Source organism: Aythya fuligula, chromosome 2 (genome assembly GCF_009819795.1).
Source record: "Aythya fuligula isolate bAytFul2 chromosome 2, bAytFul2.pri, whole genome shotgun sequence".
In the NCBI taxonomy this organism is placed as follows: Eukaryota; Metazoa; Chordata; class Aves; order Anseriformes; family Anatidae; genus Aythya; species Aythya fuligula.
In genome coordinates, this window is record NC_045560.1 from 112,417,256 (window position 1) to 112,445,238 (window position 27,983).

A 27,983-nucleotide genomic window follows, 5' to 3' on the forward strand; every position below is an offset into this window, starting at 1 on the left:
GACTTTTCTGTTTTTCACACTGCCCTGCCTGCAAGTACACAGGAAGCTAGGAGGGCAGAGAATATGGCCAGGACATCTGACCCAAATGGACCAAGGTGTTATTATATGATGCCGTGCTCACCAATAAAAACTGGGTGAAGATGAAGGAAGGGGGCACATTAGGAGTTATAGCATTTGTCTTCCCAAGTAACCATTGCATGTGGTGAGCCATCGAATATGTCATGGCCATCATGAATAATGTGCTTTGTCCTTTGTGCATCCATGTGGAATATTTTGGTTTTATGCTATTTGAAACTAAATTCAAAACACTTACTGCCATAAGCAAGGATGGGGATGGAAGTACCAGTGAGGAGAGTCTAAGCCCTACTCATCATTTTGGGAGAGCGATCTCAGTTCTTCTGTTGGTGGAGGTTACAGGTCTCTGGAGGATGGGGAAAGATGGGCAATAAGATATTCAGAAGAAAAGAAAGAAAGAAGGGAAGAAGACGAAGGCCTCATAGAAGACTTTATTGCCATTATCAAAAAACTGCCTAGTGATTATACTTCTATAGTATATAGAATAATCAAAGCTTTGATGCGATTGGGGATAGAGGGCAAAGAAGATTTAAACTTATAAATGTACTGACTAGATAACCTATTAAACAAAAATACTCTGGAGTAAAATCTATTTCCTATCAGTAAATAAATATGAAATAAACTGAGAACAAAGCTATTGTGGTTGCACACAAAATACAGCTTGAAGTGACTAAACAATTGCTGAAGATGTGCCAGTGGAATGACACTGTAAATTAACTAAGGAGTCAGTGCCACAGTGGTACTTCTTTTGTCTCTATCATCACTTTTACAAGAAGCTTTAAAGATAATGTCTTGACTTAAAGACATTTTGGAATTGAAATACCTGACAGAATGGATGATTACTTCTCATACTGAACTTAAATGAACAACCTTATTATGGAATTTCTTAAGTCTTGGATAGTGCAATTCAAAGGAAGCTGTTTGCATCGGTGGAGAAAAAAAAAATGCAAACCCTTCCAGTAATCAATTAGATGAAAAACACAAGAATTAGGTTACATGATAAGTCTTGCCTGCACACACACAGACAATTGCAGATGGTGGCAGTCCAAGTAACACCTTGCCAGGCCTGTCACAGAAGCCATCAGCCTATCAAAGGTCCATCTCCACAGGCCTGGAGGGGCACACAGACATAATGTGGGACAGGTGAGAAGCTAAAACAAGGACTTGGAGGGATACCCTGTCTGATCCCCTCCGAAGGTTGTCCTGGGACAGTCTTGGCCCCAGTTTCCAGGTGTAATGAATGTGATGAACCCATTTTGATGCCTTCATCACGATGAGACAATGCCAGACCACTTTTAGGACTAAAGAATGTCTCTGCCTAGGGCTGTGGGACTGTCAGTTCTGGATTGCACAGGATGGGATGTTTAGGGGAGGAACCAAAGGCAGAGCAAAGGAGGTATTTAAGTCTTTTGGGGAGGAACAAACATGGAAAAATAGAAGGACAAGGATACGAAAATGTATTGGCTGCATGTAAGTAGGTTTCTGGTCAGCACACTTGTCCGGCTGTGCTCTGTCTTACTGAATTCCTTTCTAACATTTTTTTCCTGGGATAGGGGCTCTGTCTACATCCATTGTGCTCAGCCAGAAAGGGTAGCAGTATGAGGCTGCTGGGGATGTCTGTGTTTGTGCAAGTGCTCTGTGTGTCTGTCTATATCTAATTAGTGTGGCTGGCCATGTATATACATATACACGTATAGAAGGATATGTGCATATATGTAGTTTATATGCATTCTCTGTTCATACACCTACTGCCACTTCAGCCTCACTACTGGTTGAACCAGTGGGCACACAGCTACAATAGCCTCACTGCTCACGGGATGTCAGATACAGCTTGATGTATTTCCCTCTAACAACCAAAGCAGAGGATACATTACAATGATAGTGCAGAGGATTTAGTTAATAATTACACCTGTAAGCATAAGACTATTGATGCTTTACTTAGACATCGGTATTTTGTGAAAGTAGGTTGAAAGTCTGCATTTTATTAACTTTGATTGGCTTAGAAGGAAAGATGTAGATCACAATAGTTTGAAGAATTTCTTAGAAGTAGCACTACTAGTTTTGTGGCATAGGGATCATTTTACATAAACCAAATAAACTGGGTTTGAATCTATTTCATTTTATTTTATTAATCTAAAAGTTAAAGGTGCTTGTTCTCCAGATCATGAACATTTTAGGGTGGGAAGAGTCACTCTGTCCTTCCATTGTCTATCATGGAAAGTCAAGTAAAGTAGGTGATTTTTAAAGACCTATACTTGAAACAAACACTCTGACTAGAAGCCATATAGTGAATGAAATAGATCTGCAAAAAACTTTTGCACTGTAACGGCTAGCACAGGACTCGTATTCCAGGTAATCTTTCTGTGGCTGTTGTCCTTATTGCTGCTGGGCACAGAGTGAAGTTAATTGCCACTAAATAATATCTACTAGGCTGCAGTTTAAATAACACCATAAAAATCCTAAGAAAATAAGCAGTATCTATCTGTTTTGTTCAATAAATACATGAGAAAAAAAGTGAAACAAAAAATAACCTAGCCAGAAATGCTTTTTTTCTCAGGCAAATAATTTCAGTTATACTGTATTATGGTATTTAGATTGTATATGTACTAAAGTCTGTCACATACCATCCTGGAAAGCAATCATACTACCCATTCCCAAAGACAAGCTTCACTCTAATATTATTTTTTTATCCCACTGTTAGTTTCAGAAGGCTGTCATGATTTCATGTTCTTCATCCTGCTTATTTTCTCTTTTTCCATCTAATTTACACCCATAGATGCTCAAGCCAAAATTGTTTTTAGCTGAATTTAGTACTTGGTCCTACTGTTCTTCCCATCCTTTTACTTCTTTTTTTTTTGTTTTCCATGGAATCATGGTCATCCTTAAAGGTGTGGTCAGTTTTCTTGTTGCCAGTCATAACTTCTTAACCACTGTTTGTTATTCTCTGTATAAAAGCAACTGTATTTTAAAATCTTAATAATGCTGTGTAAATTGGTGTAAATGGTTCTCAGTGGATCTCACTTGCTAACATTGTACAAACATTTTAAAACAATCTGTCCACAGAAAATCATTGAGAGAATATGATGCCCTTTTTATCATATACAAATGCATCTTATTTACTTTGTGTATGTGTGTGTGTGTGTGTGTGTGTGGTTTTTTTCGTCTTTTTTTTTAAGGTAAAATTGGTATGAACACAGAAACAAAAGAACTTCCCCCCATCCTCAGAGTGGGGGAACTAAATCACTATTATCATCATAATATTGATATTATGAAACTATACCTATGTTAAGTGAAAATTACTCTCTTACCTCATCAAATCAAAACAGAATTACTTATCAATGGGTCAACTTTGCAGCTTCCCCTCTCTCCTCACCCTTTTCCCATACTCCTACATTTTCCCTTTGATTTTGCTGAACAGTGACAGACAGATTTCTGTCCCATTGATGTTTTAATTCATGTACATACTTTCAGATATAAACACGTCACTAAGAGCAAAGCTGACATAAAACATAAATACTTGCACCTATGTTGTGCCTGAAGAAGTAAATTGGAGTGGACAGAGGTGAAGGCTAGCGATGAATATACCTGGGCAAATTTTTCATGTTCTGCTACAAAGTCTGCCTGCCACTATGAAGCGATCAACTGCATAACTTACATCTGATTATATAATTCCTCTCGTTTCAGAAAAAGAGGGTAGATAGTGTTTTGCATAATAAAAGGACTAAAAGTGCATTGATTTTGATTCTACTGTTGTTTGAAAGGAAAAATATCTGATCATACCTCTTCACAGGCGGTCCTGAAATCCATGTGCTATGACACAGCAAGTGATATTTGTCTAAAATAGAGAGAAAGATATCATTAGAATGAAAAGGATATTGCAAAACATAGAAGTTACCTATCTGAGCTGTGCAACTGATCTACCCTTTGTCAGGTCCCGTTATAGTCATTGCGTAAAAAGAGAAATGATCAAAGTTGCAACAGGATTAGGAAGTATAAGATATTAAAATTGTTCCTGCTTCTTATAAAGTACACAACTTGGTTTCACTGAGTATGATCAGAGGAATTCTCATGCTCCCACAATTTTCTTCCACTCATGGGGCATAGAAACTTACGTTTCTTATTCCAAGTGTGAGTTTATTTTTCATTTATTTTCAAAAGTAGGGGCGCATTGGAAAGTAACACTTCAGAAGGAGACAATTAAGTGTTGCTCTTCAGAATGCCCTCTCTCTCATGAAAGATTGTTTGTTTTGTTTTTCTTTTCTCCCACAATTAAAAACAATCAAGCATCAATACCTTTGTCTCACATTTATAATCTGTCCCAGGGTGCCAGTGTCATTTAACAGTGTGTTAAAAACAGAAATACTTACGAGCTGAAAAAACAAATGTTAAAAAAGTCAGGAATATATGTGAGGACTGGCAAAATGTCACACCAAATCCTGTGATTATTACTTTGCTAGGCCTCTACCTAACATGTACTCATCCCAATGCACACTTATGCATTCATTTTTTTATGAGATAAAGCTACTGGAACAGGCTTTTTAACAGAGGATAATAACAGTGTCCTACTGTTGGTTCAGCAACAGAAATGCTCATATATCTGCCAATAACATTTCCAGGAAACACTTCCTGGGCAAAGCAGACATTTCATTCAATGACTGGAGATACAAAACCTATAAACCAGTTCTCTATCCTATGACTTGCAGGCTGTCATGGCAAATAAAACTATTGGCCTTCAGCAAGGCAGTCTTCAAACTATAAATACTGCTTCCCACTATCTGTTGATACATGGTGAATCTACCTGCTGATCACCTTGGTGACACTTCATTTTTTCCCTTATATTCTAAATTACACATAGATAAAATAGAAAATACAACAAATACTCTCCTAACATGTATTTCCCCAGTAAAATAATATCTTTGGTTTCCAAAGAAATGTTACTCATAGAGTTTTATTGAATCGTAAAATGGTTTGGGGTGGAAGGGACCTTAAAGATCCCCTAGTTCCAACCCCCCACCATAGGCAGGGACACCTCCTGATCAGGTTGATTAGCGCTTCATCTAACCTGGTCTTTAACACTTCCAGGGATGGGGCATCCACAGCTTCTCTGGGCAACCTGTTATAGTGCCTCACCACACTCTGAGTGAAAAATTTATTCCTAATATTTAATCCAAATCTATGCTCTTTTACTTGTAAGTCCTATTACTACTCTCCCTGATAAAGGGTCCTTCTCCAACTTTCTTGTGGGCTCTCTTTAGGTACTACAGGCTGTTACATGTTTTCCCTGGAGCCTCCTCTTCACTGTGCTAAATAACCACAACTTTCTCAGTTTTTCTTTACAGGAGAGGTGCTCCATCCCTCTGATCATCCTCATGGACATCCTCAGGACTCATGGACTCATTCCAACAGGTCTAAGTCTTTCTTATTACAGAATTATAGAATTACAGAATTGGAAAGGACCTCAAGAGATCATCAGGTCCAACCCCCCTGCCAAAGCAGGTTCCCTAGAGCTGGTTGCCCAGGGAGGTGTTCAGACAGGCCTTGAATATCTCCAGAGAAGGAGACTCCACAACCTCCCTGGGCAGCCTGTTCCAATGCTCCATCACCCTCAAAGTGAAGAATTTCTTTTGCATGTTGGTGCAGAACTTCCTGTGATAGATTTTTTTGACCATTGCCCCTTGTCCTATCGCCACAAACCACCAAAAAGAGGTTGGCCAAATCCCACTGTCTGCCAAACTTCAGATATTTGTAAACATTGATAAGATCCCCTCTCAGTCTTCTCTTCTCAAGGCGGAACAGAAAGGTCTCTCAGCCTTTCCTCATAGGGAAGATGCTCCAGGCCCTGTAACATTTTTGCTGCCCTCTGCTGAACTCTTTCCAGGAGATCCTTGTCTTTCTTGTAGTCTTATCAGACTTGGGAGATTGTATAAAATCATGGGATCGTAGAATCATAGATTGGTTTGTTTTGGAAGGGACCTTAAAGATCATCTAATTCCATCCCCCTGCCACGGGCAGGGACAACTTCCACTAGACCATGGTGCCCCAAGCCACATCCAATCTGGCCTTGAACACCTCCAGGGATGGTGCATCCACAGCTTCTCCAGGCAACCTGTGACAGTACTTCATCACCTCACTGTAAACAATTTAATCCTTATACCTAATCTACATCTTTTTTAGTTTAAAGCTGTTACTCCTGGCCCTATCACTCCACTCCCTGATGAAGAGCCCCTCCTCAGCTTTTCTGTAGACCCCTTTAGGCATCAGAAGGCTGATATAAGGTCTCCCTGGAACCTTCTCTTCTCCAGGCTGAACAACCCCAACTCCTTCAGCCTGTCTTCATAGCAGAGATACTGCAGCCCATTGATCACCCTAATGAACTTCCTCTGGACTCACTCTAATATGTTGATGTTCTTCTTTTATTGGGGGAACACAATACTCCAGGTGGGGTCTCATGAGAGCAGAGTGAAGGGGAAGAATCACCTCCCTCATCCTGCTGACCATGGTTCTTTTGCTGCAGCCCAGGATACTGTTGGCTGCATGAGCACATTGCCTGCTCACATTAAGCTTCTCATCAATCAACAACCCTAAGTCCTTCTCCTCGGGGCTGCTCTCAATCCATTCTCCCTGCAACCTGTATTTGTGCATGGGATTGATCTGACCCAGATGCAGGACCTTGCACTTGGCCTTCATGAGGTTTGCACAGGCCCATCTCTCAAGCCTATCCAAATCCCTCTGGATGGCATCCCTTCCCTCCAATGTGTTGACTGCTCCACATGGCTTGGTGTCATTGGCAAACTTCATGAGGGTGCACTCAATCCTATTGTCCATGCCGCAAAAAAAGAAGTTAAACAGCACTGGTCCTAATACCAATCCCTACAGAGCATGACTCATCATTGGTCTCCACTTGGACATTGAACCAACTCCTTGAGTGCAACCATCCAGCCAATTCCTTACGCACCAAGTGGTCCATCCACCAAATCCATGTCCCTCCAATTTAGACACAAGGATGTCATGTGAGACAGTATCAAATGCTTTGCACAAGCCTAGGTAGATGGTGTAAGTTCCTCCTCCCTTATCCAACAATGTTGTAACCCTGATGTAGAAGGCCACCGGATTTGTCAGGCATGATCTGCCCTCAGCAAAGCTATGTTGGCTGTCCCCAGTCACCTCTTTGTTTTCCATGTGCCTTAGAATAGTTTCCAGGAGGATCTGCTCCATGACCTTTCTGAGCACAGAGGTGAAGTTGGCCTGTAGTTTCCTGGGAACTCCTTTTTTTCCTTTTTAAAAATGGGGGTTATGTTTCCCCTCTTCCAGTCAGTGGGAACTTCAACAGACTACAAAAATTTTTCAAATATGATGGGCAGAGGCTTAGTAACTTCATCCGCCAGCATCCTTGGATGAATCTTATCAGGTCCCATGGACGTGTGCACCTCCAGGTTCTTTAGATGGTGTTGAACTCAATGTTCTCCTACAGTGGGCAGTTCTTCATTTTCCCCTTCCCTGTCCATTTTTTTTTTTTCAGGCATTCAACCACTCAGTCACTGATCTTTGCAATATGGCTGCCATTGTTTCTATATTACACTATTTTTCCAACTGGTTCTTGCCTGTGGCTTGGCTCACAGTGGAAATCAAGCCCATTACCAATGTTTCTTTTTCGATCCATCAACTTTTTTTTTTTTTTTTAACTGTTGATATGCAAGTAACAGTACACACAAGCATAAATTACATTAGAAACATCATTTTTCCCCCCACATTTCAACTCTGAATAAACTCTCTAGATTACTAAATTACAGGAGTATATATCATACATAACAAATAAATTTTATGATATTTTACTGCTAAAATGTTCTAATGATTGGTTATTATCTCCTCCTGTAATACATTTTAAAAAGCAGAAAATACAGAACCAAACAATTTTAAAACCAAAGAGTTTTTAAAACAATGAATTGCAAAACCCACTGCTGACAGATATCCCTTGGTCTGACTCTGGCTAACCTCAGCAATCCCCTTACCTTCAAATCACAGCCGTGTTCAGCTGAGAACCTTTCCAGTTCTCTGAGGAGCTCCCTTCAGTCTCACCCAGACAGACCACTGGTTACCAGCACAGAAACTCCTTTGGCCTCAATATTTGGTTTGCCTTTGTCCTTTCTCACACATAGGTTGGCACAAACTGCATCTGAGAAGGTGAGAAAGGAGCTGGCAGTGACCTTCAAAGGCTGAGGTACAGAGGAAAAGAAGCAGTGTTGGGACAGGATAGGGTGTGTAAGCACAGAGAGAAGCACAAGCAATGTGTATTATTCAAAGAGAAGGAATGGCTGAATAGCAATGAGCCTTCCTCTGAAAGGGTTTGGGGCATGCAATCAAGGAAATGTAAACAAGCAGGCTTCAAAATGTTACTTTCCTTCCTTTCTACATGATTTCCGTTCTGTAATTCCTCAAAAACTGAGTTACCAAACTTATTTAGCTCATCTCTGTTGATAGATGTAAAGGAAGTAACGTATGAATGACAGAATGGGAACAGAATTTGACACCCCCTTGGCAGAACAAGCAGTTATTCAACACCACAAATAAATAAATAAATAAATACTGTGCGATATTACTATGGCATTTGTGTTCTAAAGGCAAATCAATGGCTAAAACATAATGGTAAAGTTGAAGGCAATGGAAACCTTCAGAGACAAAGCTTCATTTAGGATAACGCACTGAAGACTTGAGCTATGCTCAGATCTTCCTGTAATAAATCAGGTCATATTCCAGTAGTATAATAGATGTAATTTCACCATGACTGGAGAATACTCCAGTATATATAATATAATAAGACAGCAAACAAAAAGAATATTTCATGTGCACATGACAGTCTTCAGAATACCACAAGCCAAGCAAAATACTAAGAAAGCAGTAGGAAGCACTTCATTTTCAATGGCATTATTGCAAATAATAGAATATTGTATGCAAAATTAAGTTAATGGAGAGATGATGTATTAACAAACACAATTTAGTGTGACTCTGAGAGCTATCTTTCAGGTTATGTCTTCATCTTCAAAGGAATTTTACTCTGAAGGTGGTGAGGTGCTGGCACAAGGTTGCCCAGAGAAGTTGTGGATGCCCCATCCCTGGAATTGTTAAAGACCAGGTTGGATGAGGCCCTGGGAAATCTGATCTAGTGGGAAGTGTCCCTGAAACTAGGGGATCTTCAAGGTCCCTCCAACCCAAACCATTCTATGATTCTGTGATTCTATAATTTGAACTCGGAAGAAGTTTACTTTGCAAAAAAGGCAGTCTAAAAGTATTTTAAGTCATGGCCTTTCCTCCATATATTTATGTATACAGAGACTATCTAGAGTCACAAGAATTCTTATTGTCAGAGCATTGTCTGAATTGCTAACTGGAAAATAGACTAAAACCAAGTTTCAAAGGCATAAATACCCATTCTGCAACCAATTGTGACAGCCATTCACTAATAAACCACATGTTTGCCTTTTAATGTCCTTCTCCCAGCTTTCTTATTACCAAAATCTTTTGTGCTCCACTTTTTGGCGATGTTTAAAGGAAATCTTATCTGTCATTTCTTTGCGTGTTGGGAAATTAAACACACTTCTGTATAACAATGAAGGTTTTTTTATAGCAACAAGTAAAACAAAACCAAAACCAACTCTATTGTAAATAGGGAAAGACAGCTTAGGAATTATCCTTACATGCTGGTCCTTTGTGTTTTAAGGGAAAGAAAAAAAAAAGCAAAAAGCAAAAAAAAACAACAACACAGGGAATCAGAGAAGTTGTTTTAAACGCACATTACATGCAGCCATCTTTGTTCTACCCAGCTTGCCACAGAGAATTTTATGCTGGAACACTTTTCAGAGGCATGCACACAGCACAGGAATCTGAAGGAGCCATTAACCACAGGTTAATAATACCATATTCTGTTACTGTTTTCCAGCCCATTTCCATTATATTTCATTTGAAAACAGAATTACATACATTCAGTAAACCTAATGTTTTAAGTCATCTACTATATTAACATATTGGACTCAACTGTTGAAAACTTCCAACACAAGTTGGGAACAGCTTTCCTCATTGAGTTCAATACACCAAGGAGGATCTACATAACCCTTGCAGAGTATTGCAGCCTTAATAAACTAATTTAGATTGAAAGATGCTCAGAAACCTGGTTTGAGATGAAGTTTGAACTCAGCAAAACGTGCACTTTTTTATTAGACATTTTGTTGAGACATCCAGTTCTTATTAAAGCTCATGCTTTAAAAGAATTGAAGTTGGCAATTAGTAACTAACAAGGTTTTTAAATGTTTTATTCATTTTATTTTGGTTAAAACAAGAACATTTACTTGCCAGTCATAACATATCATATTAATTGCAAGCATTTGTAATCAGCAAGCTCAATTAAGATTCACTGTATAAACATCGAGGTTTTCAAGATTCACTGAGCCACAAGGCAGTATTAACTGAATGAATGTATGTTGGACTCCTGGTTATTTACTGAGTACTGTTTGCACTAACAATTATCTGGTGCCCCCCACAAACTAACACCCACAGTGTGACTTCATGAGTAACCCAGTCTGTTTTGGCTTGGCAAAAGCAAACCAAAGGAAATGGCAAAAGAGAAAAAAAAAAGAAAAGGTCAATGTAACATAATCTTTCAGAGGCAAAAAGCAGTACTACAGGATAATTGTTTGAGAATAGAAACGTTAAATGCCATCAGTGGACTGTTTTTTTTTTGTTTGTTTGTTTTGTTTTGTTTTTGTTTTGTTTTGTTTTGTTTTGGGGGGGGGGGGAATGCTCTACAGCAAACTGGAACAGAAAAATTTGGCTGGCTCTGGGTTAAAGTCTGGAATATTGCTAAGAAAAAAAATAAATAAATTTAGCACAGATGTGAGAGCCCAAATGGGGGCTAAATGTCCCCATATTTTTAGCTCCTCTGGAGGCAGTATGAACAGTATTACATGGTTTAGACCAAGTTCTCAGTTTTACCTAAAAAACAGTTCCTTGCATCAGACAAACAGAAATTCTCTGACTATCTCCCATGGCATTCTGCTTTTTCTCTCCATTATCTCTCACCATAGAATTTCCTTATAAAAGAGATACTGGCAATTCTTCTGCCAAGGCAACTGATTTCCAGTCAAACAAATTTCATGCCTCTGGCGGTATGCCTAATGCAAGTAGTTAGGAGTAAGACTTTCAACATCAAATTGCATCTTTTGATTTCACTTAAGTTAAATAAAGTAAAATAGTTAAAAGTAAAATAAAATGCATTTTACCAGCCTGATCAGGGAGGTAAGGAAATAAATTATTGATTGTAAACACTTGGGAGGTTTTCATTTGCAGGGTCCTTGGGAACTGCTTGTACAATTAAGCTAAAGACAGGAATGCTTCTACTTCTTCAACGAGTTAGCATACTTTTTCAAATTAAAAAGAAGGTAAGGTAATGTTTAATTAAAAGTTTAATACAAGTTTTGTCTATGTCTTATCCCCGATTTAGGACATTTATTTGACAGCTAGTATAAGAAAATACACATCTAGCCCTATGAGGTCCAGAGAAATGAGACTTCAGAATCACGTGGCAATATCTTTATATGTGTATAAGAATATATATATATATACATATAAATAATCATAAAGGTTTCTAAAATTTTCTTATACAAGCAAAACTAATTGGATTGGTGCAAACTAAGATAAAGTGATTCACAGATAGGGAAAGTGGAGAAATTCATTATTACCACACAATGAAATAAATCTACAAACTCACAGAATCACAAAATCATTTAGGTTGGAAGAGACCTCCAAGATCACCTACTCCAACCTTGACCTAACACTAACAAGTCCTCCACTAAATCATGTCACTAAGCTCTACATCTAAACATCTTTTAAATACCTGTTTGTACATTTCAGTTATACATATCCACAACTAAACAAATATATGCAGCATATGTAATAAGGGAATGGGGGAATGGAAAAATATACTTAGTGAAATTGGTTGGGCTAACTGTGTTTTCTTAGGAACTGGATTTTGTTTTCACAAAACTCAGCCACAAAACCCCCCCTAATCCTAGCTCTACTGTCTCAGATACAGACTAATAAACTATAAAGGCAATACCACAACATAACAACACATTTACATTGTCTAACCAACAACAGAACCATCCCTCCATTTCTGTATGGTAATGTAGCCCTATTGACTTAAAAAAAAAAAAAAAGTTAAAAAATAACTGTTTTTGTTACTCTGATTAATCTGATCTGCTCTGTTCTTTGGGCAGTGTTTTGAATACAGGTATTAAAGGATACTTGTATAACAGCATTTACCATTTTAGCAAAAGGTACAGGAAAAAAAAAAAAAAAAGCATGGAAAACACTGATGTACAAGAATTCTAAGGTCTCAAAATTCTTTTAGAAATGCTTTCAGTACTTTTATGCCCTTAGTAAAAATACAACATTTTTACATGTTAATAATTATGTGATTGTGGAGAGTGCAATCTATTAATGATTTTCTCACGAATTCTCCCAAATGAAAAACAGTATTATACTATCCTTTAAAAAGGAAACATTTAAATTTTGATAAATTTAAAACTGATAATTCTATTCTGGTAGGCATTGATTTTCAGTAAACAGAGATAAAATAACACCAAATATTTTCCAGAGATTTTTCAGCTCCTGTCTGACATACGATTTATACCTCTGTATATGTACATGTCAAATCCTACATTAATTTTCAAAGTTCCTAATGGAAAAACAATCATTCACAGTGAAATCAGAAAAATCTGTATTTTCCCCACAAGATACATTGCAAAAGTCCTACCTAAATAATAATAATAATAATAATAATAATAATAATAATAATAATAATAAACTACAATGAATTATTATAATTATAACCAGATTACATGATGGAGGGACATGATACCAGACTTAGTACAGAAGACTTTAATTTTATCAATTATAGCATTGTCTTGAATACGTTTTTCTTCCAGTTTACATTTTCATGAAATTGTACATATTTCCATTTTGTTAATTGACTGATATTTTTCACATATACCAAGGAAAATGCAAAACAGAATTTTTCAACAGATATGGCATGTTTGTGGCTCATATGCTATTGTTTGAATCACAGTCTCTAGCATACCTTGATATAGCTTGAACAAGATAAGCATAACTGAAAAAAATGGCAAAATCTAATCTCAGAAAAAAATCAGAAGTTTCTATATAGAAACTCTATAGGAGCCAGACCCCAGGTTTCTTATTTAAAGTGGGCCAAGGAATCTCTGTGTTGTACTTCAGCTTAGACAAATTTTGCATTGTTTGCTATGTCAGGTAACCTATGTCAGATATCCTTCAATATCATGGGCTTTCTTCATAGACTTTATTTCCTTTTTATTCTAAGGTATGAACTCAAATAACCAAGTTAATCACAAATGATACAAGGAATAATTTGGAAAAATAAAAAGGTTTATTTAAGTTAATTATATTAAGTGACCATTTTACTGCTTTATACTGAAGTCTGAACTGCAACCCAGCTTCAATTACCAGATCTTGTAACCAACAGTGGCTTTTCTGCATAAAAAGTATTCCTATAGCAACATGGATTCATACATTTCAGGGGTCAACATTAAGATGTATGTATTCACCATCTCTGGGACAGCATAGCTATGGCATAGGGAACTCCCAAGGATTAATGCAGTTGCTGCTTCAGTATCATCTTATCTACAAAGTCATCTCTAAAGACATTATCTACCATTAGAGCATTAATTTTCTCCAGGTTAAGAAATAATAAAAATATTAGAAAAAATAAACTATTTCAAATAGTTGCCACTGAAGGAAGGTGGCGTACTCTACATGAATTAGGACATTCAAGCCATCAGAGATACCTTGGTCATGGTTTGCAGTCCTCACCTCACCACATTTATCTTTTTCCAGAGCACTTACTTTCGTGTATAGGAATTCAGCACTTACTGAAAACAAACACCAATAACTTGTCTCAAAAATAATCATCATAATTAGATCTTCCACTTGAGTATTTATATAATTGCAGCAAAAGCCTCTTTAGTTCCTATGAACTTCAGAAAGCAAGAATTTATAGCAGTACTGTTATAATATCATCAAGTCAAGTTTACTTGTTGTCAAAATGCTCCTGCAGTGGTACATTGTCAAAACATATAATAAGAGATCTTGAAATATGCAGAATGTGCCACATAGGAAAACACAGCACTTAAACTACTGTAAAATTAAAATAAACAAAGTTAAGTAGCCAGTGAACACTTAAAACTAATCAGAAAATCTCTCTGTGTAACAGCAGCATCCCTCACTGAAAATCTTTCTCTATGGGACTGGGTTGGACAGGGATAGTGTAATGGTCATCCCAGCTGTCCACATACCCTCTCCTGGAGGTTGTTATGCTGGACATAGAGTAGTAAGTTGCAAAGGAACACCAATTACAGTCTTGGCTGATTTGCCACTGTCAAGTGGTAGAACACTACCAGGAACACCAAGCCACCACACGGTAGTACCTGGGCAGGCAGATGTGGATGGACAGCTATAGACGCCATCCTTCGTTAATCATTCACCTCAAGGGAATTACTCATTTTGGCTATCTAATTTTCTACCTCATTGACTATTGCTTAGCTTAGATTTTACTTAATATGTTTTTGAGCTCATTGAGAGCCAGGAGGCCAAAAATTCAAAGTCATAAGAAATCTGTCGATAAAGTTGGACAGACTCATGATCCTATCTAATTGTAACGTGGGTGGAACTAATATCAGTAACTCCTAACTAATGTTGTCATAAAAACTCCATACTTTTATTCATTTGTAACTTTGCCAAGTTTTAATTGTTTGAACTTCTTTATTACAAGTTTCTTAGCACATATGATTTTTTTTTTTTCCTTCAGTAATTTAGCCAAAATAGATTACCTGTTTCTGAAAACAAAGATAAGGACTAACACATTAGTTTGCTCATTGAACAGAGCAATAAGAAGGTATTGGTCTTGCCCTGAAAAGCCTTACAGCTCCCGTGTCTGGAAAAGACTCTGGAACTTTGCAGAATAAACTGCATTTTTAGAAGAAAAAAAAAAAAAAATCTAAATAAAACTAGCAATAGCAGTTAGGGAAAGGGGAAAGTGAATCAGGACATGGATGTGAAGAGTGAAATAAGGATGATGGTAAAATGGAATAGGTAATGCATGAATGGCCCTAAAGAAAGATTATGAGACACTAAATGTAGGTAAGAGCTGATGGTGAAAATCTGAAGTGTACTGTCAAGGAGACTGGGGAGCACTGTGTGTTTTCAATGCAAGTCTGGAATCACATTGAAAAAGTGATACCAGCAATAGTATGAGAAGAATGTGGAAGGGACTCGGAAACTTCATAAGTTCAAATAAATGAGTTTGCAGGGTAGGACAAACTGAGGAAGCTTTTGGGCCATGGACAAGTTGAGAGATGACAAAGAAAGAGATAATTTTCAGGAGAGTGTAATTAGGTCTGTAACCACTGTAGAGCACTTGCCTCCAAAGAGGAGATACTCAAAAATCAGAACTCAAAATTCATCAGGTGTGGTAGTGTTACAACTGTTTTACTGTACAGAATACTAAAATTAAGAAATGCTAGCATTTTATTATATGTAATGTTAAACTGTTGGTATTATGGGCTTGCTCCATTCGAATTATTACTCTTCAAAACAACAGGTTCAGGTAATAAGTATGTAATCATTCTCAATAGGCTTATTTATTTATTTATTTATTTATTTATTTATTTTTGGCACCCACCCTATTTGGATTATAAGGTTGTTAAATACTGTGGGTACAGGCTGTCTCATGGAACCACTCTCAGTCTTGGAAGCCAGTTTAGTTGATAACAAACTAGGAGCTTCACTTTTTGAAAACTCACAAAAAACAGCAAAACAGCACAGCTGCTGCTGGTACAGTAGCTTAAATGGAAGCTGTAAAGGTTTAAAGGCCTTGAAGTATAAGGCCTTGCAGTTTAAAGGCCTTGCAGTATCAGGAAGGTTCCTCATCATGAGCTCCTTTTTATATGCATTTTTTATTTTTATTTTATTTTTTTTTTTTTTAAGTAGTGTCCAGTGGAAAATTTGGATTGTGACTATGTAACTGAAACAGTCATAGTGTATGAATTTGAGCAACCTGGTCTAGTGGAAGGTGTCCCTGTCCATGGCAGGGGGCAGGAACTAGGTGATCTTTAAGGTCTTTTCCAACTCAAATCATTCTATTATTCTGTGATTGTGTGTATGTAAATATGATAGCTTAAGCTTGCATAGCTATGTTTAGTTCAACTATTTTCTAACTTTTAATTTAGCTGAAAGGTTTTAAACATAAGCCTTGAAACTAAATAGGTCACAATTTTAAAAATGCCTTTGATGTTTCTAAAGCTAGCAGGTATAGCAGATGTACATTTATATTGGTACACTAACCAGTACCAAAGAACACGGACACTTCAGATGCAGTCACTGAAGCTAAGCAGGAGTCTCACCCTTTGTTATATTTTCCAAGCCTCTCAGTCAAGAGAGGAGGGGAGAGGACAGAGTTCAGGTCACAATTCCTTTATTCACTTTAAAATCTATTTCAGAAGATAAAAAAGTCTATAGTTTAAAGACTCCATCTCCTCACCCTGAGGGACATGGAACTGGAGGGAGGTATAAGTTGGTTTTCAGTGTACCTTCCCACCAGGAAAATGGAAGTAGGAACGACACTTCTTCAAACTATCCAGAAAGTGTGTTGTTAAATACAACATGGCAGCAGTCTGAGAAGACCTAAGAAAGACAAAAAAATGTAATAAGTGGGAGAGACAAAAAGAAAGAATAGGTAAGAGCTTGCTGATAAGAAAAATGGCAAGGAAGGAGAAAGATGTGAAGGAAGGGAAAATGGAGAATAGGAAATGGGGTAATGAGGAAAGAGTGGTACACGTTATGAATTAAAAAAAATGAATTATGAACAAATCTATCTCACGGGTAAGGAAATAGAAATGTGTTTTATAAAATTATTTCAATTTCCCCATTACATTTTTTTTTTTCCAAATTTGGTCTTATATAAAAGTCAGCTTGATCAAACCCACATTTACTAAGATAAATCTTGCTATTTTTTCATCAATGCTATTCCATATTCTAACTGGTAAACTGAAAGGAAATTATTTTAGGTATGTGAAAGAACCCAAATGGTTTACATTTTGTTCTTTTTTTTACCCTCTACACTCACCAGACCTGGAAAACAAATGATTAATCTTGGAGAAAGAGAAGCAATACAAATCTCAGGGATCAGCTGACTGTAAGTAGTAATGTTGAGCAGGTCAGAGATGCATTAAGAAATACTTCCCTTACATCTTCAGTCTTGTGTTTATGATAACTGTGCTGTATTTCAAAATCTTTTCATGAGATTACCAGAACTATCAAAGTTCATTGCTTGTGACATGCCTACTGAAAACAAATTACCTAAGTGCAGCTTTGGGTATCACCTGAATCACTATTTCTTAAAAGCATTCCTTATCAATTTAAAAATATTCAAGTGAAAAAGAGAGATGTAAAAAGAATGAGCTCTCTATAGAAGGTATGCTGAATTAAAGCAAATGAAGCCAATGTCACCATAACATAGTGATGGAGGAAATAAATATGGACATTGTGGGGCTATACAGCGTGTTCGAGGATCTGGGATTTGGCAAACCTGTCACAAAGGAATGATTAAGGCAGGAAGCTCAGCTAAATTAGGATCATGCAGCAGAACAAAATACATGACTATTTTTAGAAACTGTTGACATCCACATAGCCCAGGGAAAAGACTGGCCTTTTACTTTCAGTGTGACAGCAATGGCATCAAAGTAAGTTGCAAGGACATACCAAGAGTAACTGGTAGAGAAGTTAAATAAGACTGATACAGGGCAATTTGAAATGATGGCTTAGCAGAAGTTCTGTAAAATAAATGTCAAGGACTCTGTCACCCAGAGTTGCAAAAATGTAAGTTCTTTTGGCAGTTAATAGACTGACAATAATACACTAAAGAGTAAGTTAGTCTGAGAAACCCTAGACTATACCATATCAAGCAGCTTTATCTCAGCTTGAAACTATACAAGAAAAAAAAAAAAAAAAGAAAAAAAAAAAAAGTGAAGTAAAAATACTGACATTGAGTGAGAATCCTTTGGGATGCTTCCAGCTTCAGAAGAATTGTTCTATGCTTGCTGTGCCTGTTATACTTGGTCATATTTTCAAAGAGTTCTTCACAAAGCATAACAGACTGAGACTGACTGAAAAAGAAATGAAAACTAGAATGCTAAAGAAGATATTAGATACATTTCACTCTTTATAAAATGCTTCTCCATTACAGATTGAGATTTCTTTTGTGAACTGCTGATAGAAGAACCTGGAAGCTGTGCTGTTGCTAGAAGTACTGTTTCTTGGTTTTAACTGTCATCAGACTCTGTTTAAAATGGTTCCCTCAATGAGAAATATTTAAGTTTCTTACTATTTAAACCAGTCCAAAGCTTATGCTTTTTTTGTTTGCTTATTTGTTTATATATTTTTTTTTTGTTTCCTGAGTGTTGCATTCCTTTTGTGAAAACAACAGTGGTTTTCAGATAGCAGTAGTTTTGAGGTAGCAATTTTAACAATTTTAACAATCATTAATAGTCAACCTATAAATTATTGTGAGATGTCATAAGTATTGTTATAAGAATTTGTAACCTACCAATTGAACATGATTATGGAAACCAACAATTAGTAAGTATCTGCTCATTATTATTATTTTTTTGCACATTATTATTTTTTTTTTACCTTTTATATTCATGTGGTGAGAGGAACTGAAAAAAGAGGGCACATCTGTTCCTGAAACACCTTCTTCCTTCCTTCCTTCCTTCCTTCCTTCCTTCCTTCCTTCCTTCCTTCCTTCCTTCCTTCCTTCCTTCCTTCCTTCCTTCCTTCCTTCCTTCCTTCCTTCCTTCCTTCCTTCCTTCCACAGTTTTGTGAAAATAGCACTAAGAAGTACTCAAGTATTTAAAGTTAGAAATATATCTAAATATCATACTGAACTGAGCCTTCACATCAGTTAAGTCTGAAGTTTGAATTTCTTCTCCCTCTGTATAAAAAAATTATGATGATAAAATTATTTTGGGATTAGCTAACTTCCAGAAGTAATAGATTCAATGACACTTCTAATTTGATGCTAGCATTTGAATTACAAGTTTGATCATAGCATAAAAAATAAATGCTACTAGTGCATGATATAAAGATATCAGACAACATTTTTGTAGAATAACAACAAATCCTTGGAACATGAGGAATCCTGAATAGCCCACATGAGAAATAACAAGTAAAAGCCCTTATAAAATTACACTATTATAGTAATTTTTGGAGTATAGCAGTGAGAGAAATTTCATATTTACAAGGCTGCATAGTAAAACTCATAGTCCATCTGTATGGCAGAAAGTATGTAAACACCAATATAAACTAGTCTTTAGTTGTCACACAGCTAGTCCTGGACCACACTGATGCAAGAGAGATTATTTTTCAAAATCTAATATTTAATAGCTTTTTTAAAGCAATTTTTTTTTACTTCCTCCTTCCTTTATCCTTTATTTTAAGGGATATAGAACACCAACTAAAAAAAAAAATAATTCCAGGCTGTGAGATACTTACTACCCTCTACGATTGCATGAGATCACTTGCAGTGATTGCAGTAATTTTCAGGTTTTTGTAATAGATCACATGCTTCAAAACTGTAATTCCTTTGGGTTTCTGTGAAGTTAATCATGTGGAATATATTTTATAATGTTCTCTTCTTGACCTCCATTTTCAGTAGAGGCCATTTAAAATAATAAATAACAAGAACAATAAAAAATCAACATAATACTTCAAATGATTAATTTTTCATCCAAGATATTTTGACCATGACGAAACTTAAGCTCTAATCTTTATATTATATGTGACTGAAATTTTTTTTTTCTGCATTAGGTTTGACCTTAAGTTCCTTGGGGAAGTAGTCATGACTTGCACAGATTTGCATAAAGCTAAAAATACCAAGAAGCTGACAAATAATAACATGTAAAACATGCACTAACTTATTTTTTTCATTTCTAATTTTTTTCCCAAGGTATGCCATCTTACCACCTCCACAACCTGCTCATATTACCTCTATTATTCTTTTTAAACTTTTATGTCTCACTCTAACATTTCACAAATTGTATTAGTTCTTGCTTTCATTTTCTGCTGGAGTTCCTCCTAGACTCAAATTGAGTATTTATGACCGAAATTTATGCAAAAATAATAAATAGTAATAATAAAAAATAGATTGCTGTGTACTTATCAGGTTTTAGACCATCCATTCTTAGATTGCACTGTTAGAAATATTTTACAGTAATTAAATACTTAAAAGCTTGGACTGAATTAATGTGCTGCAATGCTCTAGCTTCAAGTACTATTGTTCTTACCATTTGGAAATGTGCTACTCTGAGATTAAAATTCAGAATGTCCTTAAATTAGAGCATGGATTAATGCTCCTTCCTTTTCCTCTGCCACCTCTCTTTTCACATCTCATGAAATTGTGTCAGGACTATTCTGCTGCAGCAGTGTTAGAATTTAAGTTAGAATATCTGACCTGCTCAAATGTTAAACATGTCAGTGTGCTAGGGAACCACACTTCTGCTCTATAGCAGTAAGCAGTACAAGGTCTAGCTGCCTCTTCCTGATCATCAGGTGAAAATAGCAATCAATGCCAGTCACATTCAGCTGGCACGTACTTACTAAGTCTTACCCTGGCAATCCAGGATGCAATTAAGCAGTGCAAGACCACCCAGAGACCCTGAAACAGCCTGCAAAAGGAGGTATGATATACAAATTGGACTACATACATACCGCTTTTGTATGCTAAAAGAATCTTGCGAAGGCCAGTAAGCAATAGCACAGTTTTCATAAGAATTCTCTGGATAATAAAACCAATTATAAAAAAGAAGCTTAGATAAAAGGTCAGTGTATACAGTTTAACATAAAATTCATGTATTATGTTAAATATTTTCACAGTTTTTGTGAAACAAACAAATAAATAGTCAACAAATCTAATCTTCAGGATAATTCAAACATTGTCACATCCATGAGAGCAGCTCCAGCCCTGACTGTCCCTGCCCAGTACCCTAGGTCAGTCATGCCCAGGGCTGTCAGCCCCTGCCCCAGTATGCCCATGGCAGAACTTGTGTCCAGCTCCCCACAGCTCTGCCTTGTTTGGCCATAGGGCCCAAGTCAGGCCCACTTGTGGCCTATGTCATGGTCTGGTCCTGGCGTGTCCCCATACCCATGCCCGGTGCCCAGGGCTGAGGCTGCTCCATTTGCCCCAGGTTGAGCTTTTCCTGGTCTGGGCAGTGGGACTGGCTCTTGCTGACAGGCCTTGCCCTGCTCACCCCAGGTGGCCACTGTTACCCCCATGTCCCTGAGAGCTTCTGGCCCTCATGGTGCCCTGTCAGGACAAAAAGCAATTAGACAGTAAAATGCAGTTTTAGTAAGATAGTGAAACTGCTGTATTCTTCTATGGCAGTTTTAGTTTATCTTAAGACTTTATGTTGGTAAAAAAATGGAATAAGTTTCTGAAAGGGCATACTTACTGGTTATTAAGGTAATAGGATATAACCTTTTGAAGCACTACAATGCAGATGCGCACATGGGATTTTGGCTAGGCTGAATTGCATTCTCATCTACAGCAAGAAAACTAAACTGAGTCCATCAGAAGAGCAGCATTACTCACAGTGTACACCAAATCAGCCAAGAGCAGGACATACAGCAGGTTGGGTTTTATTTCTTTATTCCCTGTGGCTCCTTGGAGTTTCAGTACTTCAGAAGGATGCACTGACTGGCTGCAAATTTGGTTGGTTAGGCAGAATTTCTGCTAGTGAGCTTCATTTTCTGAGAATAGGATATATTGCTTCCTAGTATGGACATAACTATTGTATTCTTTTCTCCATTTTAAAAGTTAACTTTCATTTCACAGTAAAAATTCCACTTCAAATTATACATCGATACAGGAATGTACATGAAGAAAGAAGTGATCCAGGGCTACACGAGAAAATTAAATTAGAATGAAAGAGGAAGCAGGAAGAGCATCAGCTATGATTGGGACTTTTATTTGAGATACTTTGATTTTGTGGGAAAGAACTGGGAGAGGCTACCATATCTGAAAAGAGTCACTGCAGACACAGCACTCAGAGCACTCACACACTCCAGTGAGCTAAAATAAATGAAAAGTGATGACGGAGCCTTTCAATGTACCAGTCTGTGGTACATTGGCTATGAAAGATAAGATAAACTGCCTGCTCGGCCAGCTCTGCTATTGAACACTGTTCTCTGAAAGTATGGTGGTTGGCAGCAGGTGGACACACATTCACAGAAGCAGGGGGCTCAAAAGAGCACGTGAGCAAAGCCATTTCCCCCTAAAACAAAATGGGAGTAAAAGGGAGAAGTGTGTGCACCTTAACCTATAAAGATCTGCAAATCTCAAAGGGTTTTACAAATATTAAGAAATGTATTAAACAAATCCCAAGCTTGTGCTGCATTTGATAAATGCTTAATGCACCTATGGTCTAAAATACAAAACTGAAAGTTGTACTTAATAATTACAACCTTTATTTACTTTTTTACTATGCTACACATCATACAGCCTACTCAAAAAACATATTTTAATAGTTCTCCTTTTCATTGAGGGCATCATATATGCCATAAAATTTAAAATATTGCTGCAGCTGGAGCTATGGCTACAATTATGGAGGATTGCTCAGTGCCTTCAGCAATGACATAATATAAATGCTACATAATAATTTCATTCTCCCTCCAAATGTTCATTCAGATTAATTTACACAAGTACATTGCCCTTTTCCTCACATGCCACAGAAACAGTTGCCCTGGAGTGAAAGATAATCGCTCTTTAGACTCACTGTTGCTCAGCTGAATGGGGTGAGACATTCTCATTGAAATGCAATGATTGTACAGCCAACTGTTGCAAAAGTGACAGCAGGAAAAGTTGTTGCTATGGAAAAGTTGACTTCTGTGCGGGTTGTTAAAGGTTCTTTGCATCAACAACACAAAGACAAAAATTTTCACAAATTAAAAGCTACGTGAGAGACAACAACAATAACACTAGATTTCATTGAGTATGGGAAAATAATGACTGAGCACAGTAAAACCAAATCTAAGTGTGAATATTAACTTATAAATATATGTTGTATTAAAATAGTATAAATTCAGCATAAAGTACAAAGAAGGAAGTCACTCTGCCTTTATACCAATGTAGCTGGAAGCACAGCTTGTCTTAATTTTTTATATTGGAATGTCTAACACTAATTCCCGAAACACTGTAAAGGCATTTATTTTTATCTATTCCTAACTACATAAACAATAAGATTTGCTCAGAATATGGAATGAAATAGATACGTCTTATACATAACTGACAATTTAATGATTAAAAGTATTACTTTGGTAATGACCACATTTCATAATTTTTTGAAATCACATGGAGTTAAACAATGAAGGCAAAAGCTAGAGCCAATTTTCACATATCTAAGAGAAAATCTGTGTAATTTAGAAATGGGAGCTGTTAATCATAGAATCATAGAACATTTTTTAGTTGGAAGAAACCTTAAAGATCACCTAGTTCCAACCCTCTGGCAGGGATGCCGCCCACTAGATCAGGTTGCCCAGGGCCCCATCCAACCTGTCCTTGAACACTTCCACAGATGGGGCATCCACAGCTTCTCTAGGCAACCTGTGCCAGTGCCTCATCACCTGCTGAGTGAAGAATTTGCTCCTAACATATAATCGAAATCTTCCATTTTTTTTTTAATTTATTTTTTTAGTTTAAAGCCATTACCCCCTATCACTGCACTCCCTGAGACAGAGTCCCACTCCATTTGGGCCACTTTTAAGTACTAGAAGACTGCTATAATGTCTCTCTGGACCTTTCTGTTCACTAGGCTAAATTACTACAAATTTTTCAGCTTGTCTTCATAGGAGAGGTACTCCAGCCCTCTGATCATCTTCATGGCCCTCTTCTGGGCTCAGTCCAACAGGTCTATATCTTTCTTATGCTGCAGGCGCCAGAACTGAATGTAGTACTCTTCCTACTCTTCTCACAGCAGAAGGGTATAAGGGCAGAATCACCTCCCTCACTGCTCTTCTTTTGATGCAGCCCAGGATATGGTTGGTTTTCTGTGCTGTAAGTGCATGTTGCTGACTCATATCGAGCATCTCATCGACCAACACCCTCAAGTCCTTCTTGCAGGGAGGCTGTCAATCCACTTATCGCCCAGCCTGTATTTGTGCTTGGGATTGCTCTGACCAAGGACCTTGCGCTTAGCCTTGTTGAACTTCACGAGGTTCACACAACTCCACCCCTCAAGCCTGCCTAGGTCCTTCTGGATGGCATCCCTTCCCTCCAGTGTTTCGACCGCACCATGCATCTTGGTGCCATCAGCAAACTTGTTGAGGGTGCACTCAGTCCACGTCACTGACAAAGATGTTAAATAGCAACAGTCCCAATTCCAGCCCTTGAGGAACACCACTTATTGCTGGTCTCCACCTGGACATTGAGCTGTTGAACACAGCTCACTGTCACTGAGTGTGACCATCTAGACCTAACCCACCAAACGGTCCATCCATCAAATCCATGTCTCTCCAACTTAAGAAACAAGGTTGTTGAGTGAACAGTGTCAAATTCTTAATTCATCCTATATTTTATTTGTTCCTAATTTTCCCATTATGAATTCTGCACAAATCTACCAGACACCAAGAATATTTTACTTTCACAAGTAATGACTTATTTGCTCAGAATTTTGTCGATAAAATTTTATCTCTGCTGACTTCAGTGGAAACTTCTCCATTACCTTCAGAAACACTAAGGACTTCAAGTTTCTAAGTATGTATTTTCAGTTAATAAGAAGGTGTCAAGTCTCTCAGTACATTTTCACACACCCATTGGACTGTATGGAGATAGAGCAACTGGTAGAACCAAGGAATCAAAACTTTGATACTGTAAAAAATAGATTGACATTCTACACAATGGTACAGTTAAGATACCAAAGCCTCATGGTTTTACTGACACCAACCATGTTACAAAGACTTGGGAAAATAATGTTCTGCATTTTTCCTTTGTTGAGCAACTCTGCATTAGCCCCACAGTCTAGCTTCATGCAATAAATAAATAATAAAAAATATAACTATTTATTTCACTTATTTAAGTGACAGTAATGAAGCTTTTTTCCATAGCAATTGAATGGACATCTGTCATAATCTGTCAAAGGAGCCTTGCTTCCCAAAATGCTCAAACAGAAATAACTTTAGTTCTGATTTTCAAAAGAACACATCATTGATTATGCTTCATGTAATGATAACATGCAATGATATTAACATAAAATCCTTTACATTTGTCCATATTTTTTAAAGATAAAATAGACACAAATAAAGATCATGAAAGAAAGAAATAGCACAAGTGAAATGTAAGGAGAAAAACAACAACACTATTTTGCATTGTTATGTCCACTAATGATGACTTAACTTCACAACAATGCTGTTTTTAGATTTTTATTTTAATTTAAAATCTCATATATACTTCTTTTTATAGAGTGAATTAAATAATTAAAGGAAGATTTATTTTTATTTTTATTTTTATTTTTATTTTTATTTTTATTTTTATTTTTATTTTTATTTTTATTATTTTTATTTTTATTTTTATTTTTAATTAATATGTGAATTGAAAAAAAGTTCAGGTCGCTCAATCAGCTACACTTTATCACCTGCACTACAAAGCTCCTGCTGGGACTAAAACCAAAGACTTTCAGACATGTATGAAACTATTTCTAGTTTTCTAGCTGTCTTTCTATTTCTGTTTTGGAGACAAAATATTTATTCAAGGAACCTTCTGATCAGCACGCAATGCTTTAGAATGAATTCTCTTAATCTTTTGTGGTATTTGCAACCCAGTCACTCTCTATACTTCAGTATAGAGAGCAATAAACATACCAGCAGTGTGTGTGACATACAAGGTCAGTCTGCTTCAATCAGAGTGGATGAAAAAGTTGCTATGGAGGGCAATAGAAACTGTGCTAAAACTCTTAAAAATAAAAATTATGGTTTTCTTAAACAACAAAGTTCATCAGTCAAAGTTCAATCAAAGTTCGGCACCATTATGCCAAAATACATTCAAGCTATGATCATCACAGTTAAAAGGCACCAGATAGTACCTTTTCTTTCCATCTGGGATATATTCTGCTTTTTCTGGCATGAGGGCCTTTCCCATTTGCTATTTCAAATGCTTTGTGAATTCAGCACAGTGTATTACACATAATAGAAACTTTTATTATAGTAGCTGCCCAATGATTTGATGGATAAATGGCAAACTTTCTGTTCCCAACCTCCTAAACAATGCCATGTTCTCACTCTTACTGGCAGAAAGGTTCTTGTAACTTTGGACCACATTCTTTCTAAATTTACAAAATACAAAATTTACATTTTTTCTAAGAAGTATCATCTCTAAATGCTTCCTCAAGCTTTGTATCTCTCTTTCTCCTTAAAAAAATAAAAATAAAATAAAATAAAATAAAATCATTCATTAAGGAAAGGATCCTGCTTGCAGGTGTGCGCTGTTATAGTTGTTTTCTTTTTTTTTTTCTTTTTTTTTTTTTTTCCCCCCAGTGAGGATACCATCAACCACAGTTCCCACTTACAAATAAGATGGTTATGAACTTCCTTCTGATCTCTCAAGTAGCACTTATTTTTCTACAAGCAGCATGTATTAGGACAAAATCGTGGTTGAACATCTAAAGGTTTTTTGTTTGTTTGTTTTTTAACTCTTAGTATAGGAACAATATCTAAGATCTCTTCACATTGCAGTCCTGCAATCATTTTATGGAGAAAGCTTTTACCAAGGAAAAGCTCTAAAATGTAAATGTAAGAAACAAACAAACAAAAAAATCTACAAGTGTAAATAAAAAATTAAGAAAAGCTATAAATAAAAGCTCTAAAATGTAAATATTAAAAGCTTGTTAACTCTAATACAGTATATGTATCTTTTAACAAGTATAAAAATAGTTACATAAGAGAGGAGCTATCCCCCAAAGTATGTGTTATTGTTCGTTGCATTCAACGGTTATTAATATCAGCAGAATTCATTGAGATATTCCTCAATGAATAAGGAAACCAGAACAGTAGCCACAATATTTAATTTATTTCTTACTTGAAATTTAATTTCCTGTCAGACTGTTGTTTTGTTTTTGTTTTTTTTTTTTTTCCCCAAAGTGCTTCAAACCTGTTCCATACCATATAAAAGCAACAAACCAAGCAGCAGCTTTTTATATGACTTAAGAAATTCTAGTATTAAGTTCGTAGCAATCTGTGCTTTCATACACATTTTTAAAGCTCTGAACTAAAACTGAAATGAAAGTGTCCTCTTTTTTTTCCCTTTGTTTCAATTTTTGAACAGAGATGTCTGCCACTGTTATATATACTTTTGGTATATATATATATACACACCAAAATATATACCATATATATATATAAATATATATACTTTGATATATATCACTGACATCACTACTAAGCAAAAGATAGTAATTCTATAGCTTTTCTCAATATGAGGTTTAGAACAGAAAGTATCATGCTAAGTTACCTGCTCTAATAAATATACAATGAAAGTATGTAGATGTTTTGATACATAAGCAATCAAATTTCAAAAGAATGAATTAGTCCTTAAATAAGTAGGGAAAGTTGTAACACTTATAATTTGCTGAACTCAAAAGCATGTCTATATCTTCTATAATGTCTTATCAAGGCAGTCATTGACTTGGAAAGCTAGAACACCCCACAGCACCAAACATGTTTGGCAGGTTGCTGCGTTTGCATGGTGTCCCCCAAAAATCAGTGGGGTATCAGATAGGAACTGC

General features: G+C 36.6%; 1 protein-coding gene across 4 annotated transcripts in view; it reads right to left on the bottom strand.

Moving 5' to 3' along the window:
• SNTG1 (syntrophin gamma 1) overlaps nt 1-27,983 on the bottom strand; it is a 370,856-nt gene that overhangs the window by 180,576 nt on the left and 162,297 nt on the right. For all 4 annotated transcript variants that reach the window (XM_032180786.1, XM_032180789.1, XM_032180787.1 and 1 more), the window contains one exon: nt 3,856-3,910. In XM_032180786.1, coding sequence (XP_032036677.1) covers nt 3,856-3,882 — 27 coding nt within the window. In that variant the 5' untranslated portion in view covers nt 3,883-3,910. The remainder of the gene's footprint in view (nt 1-3,855; nt 3,911-27,983) is intronic.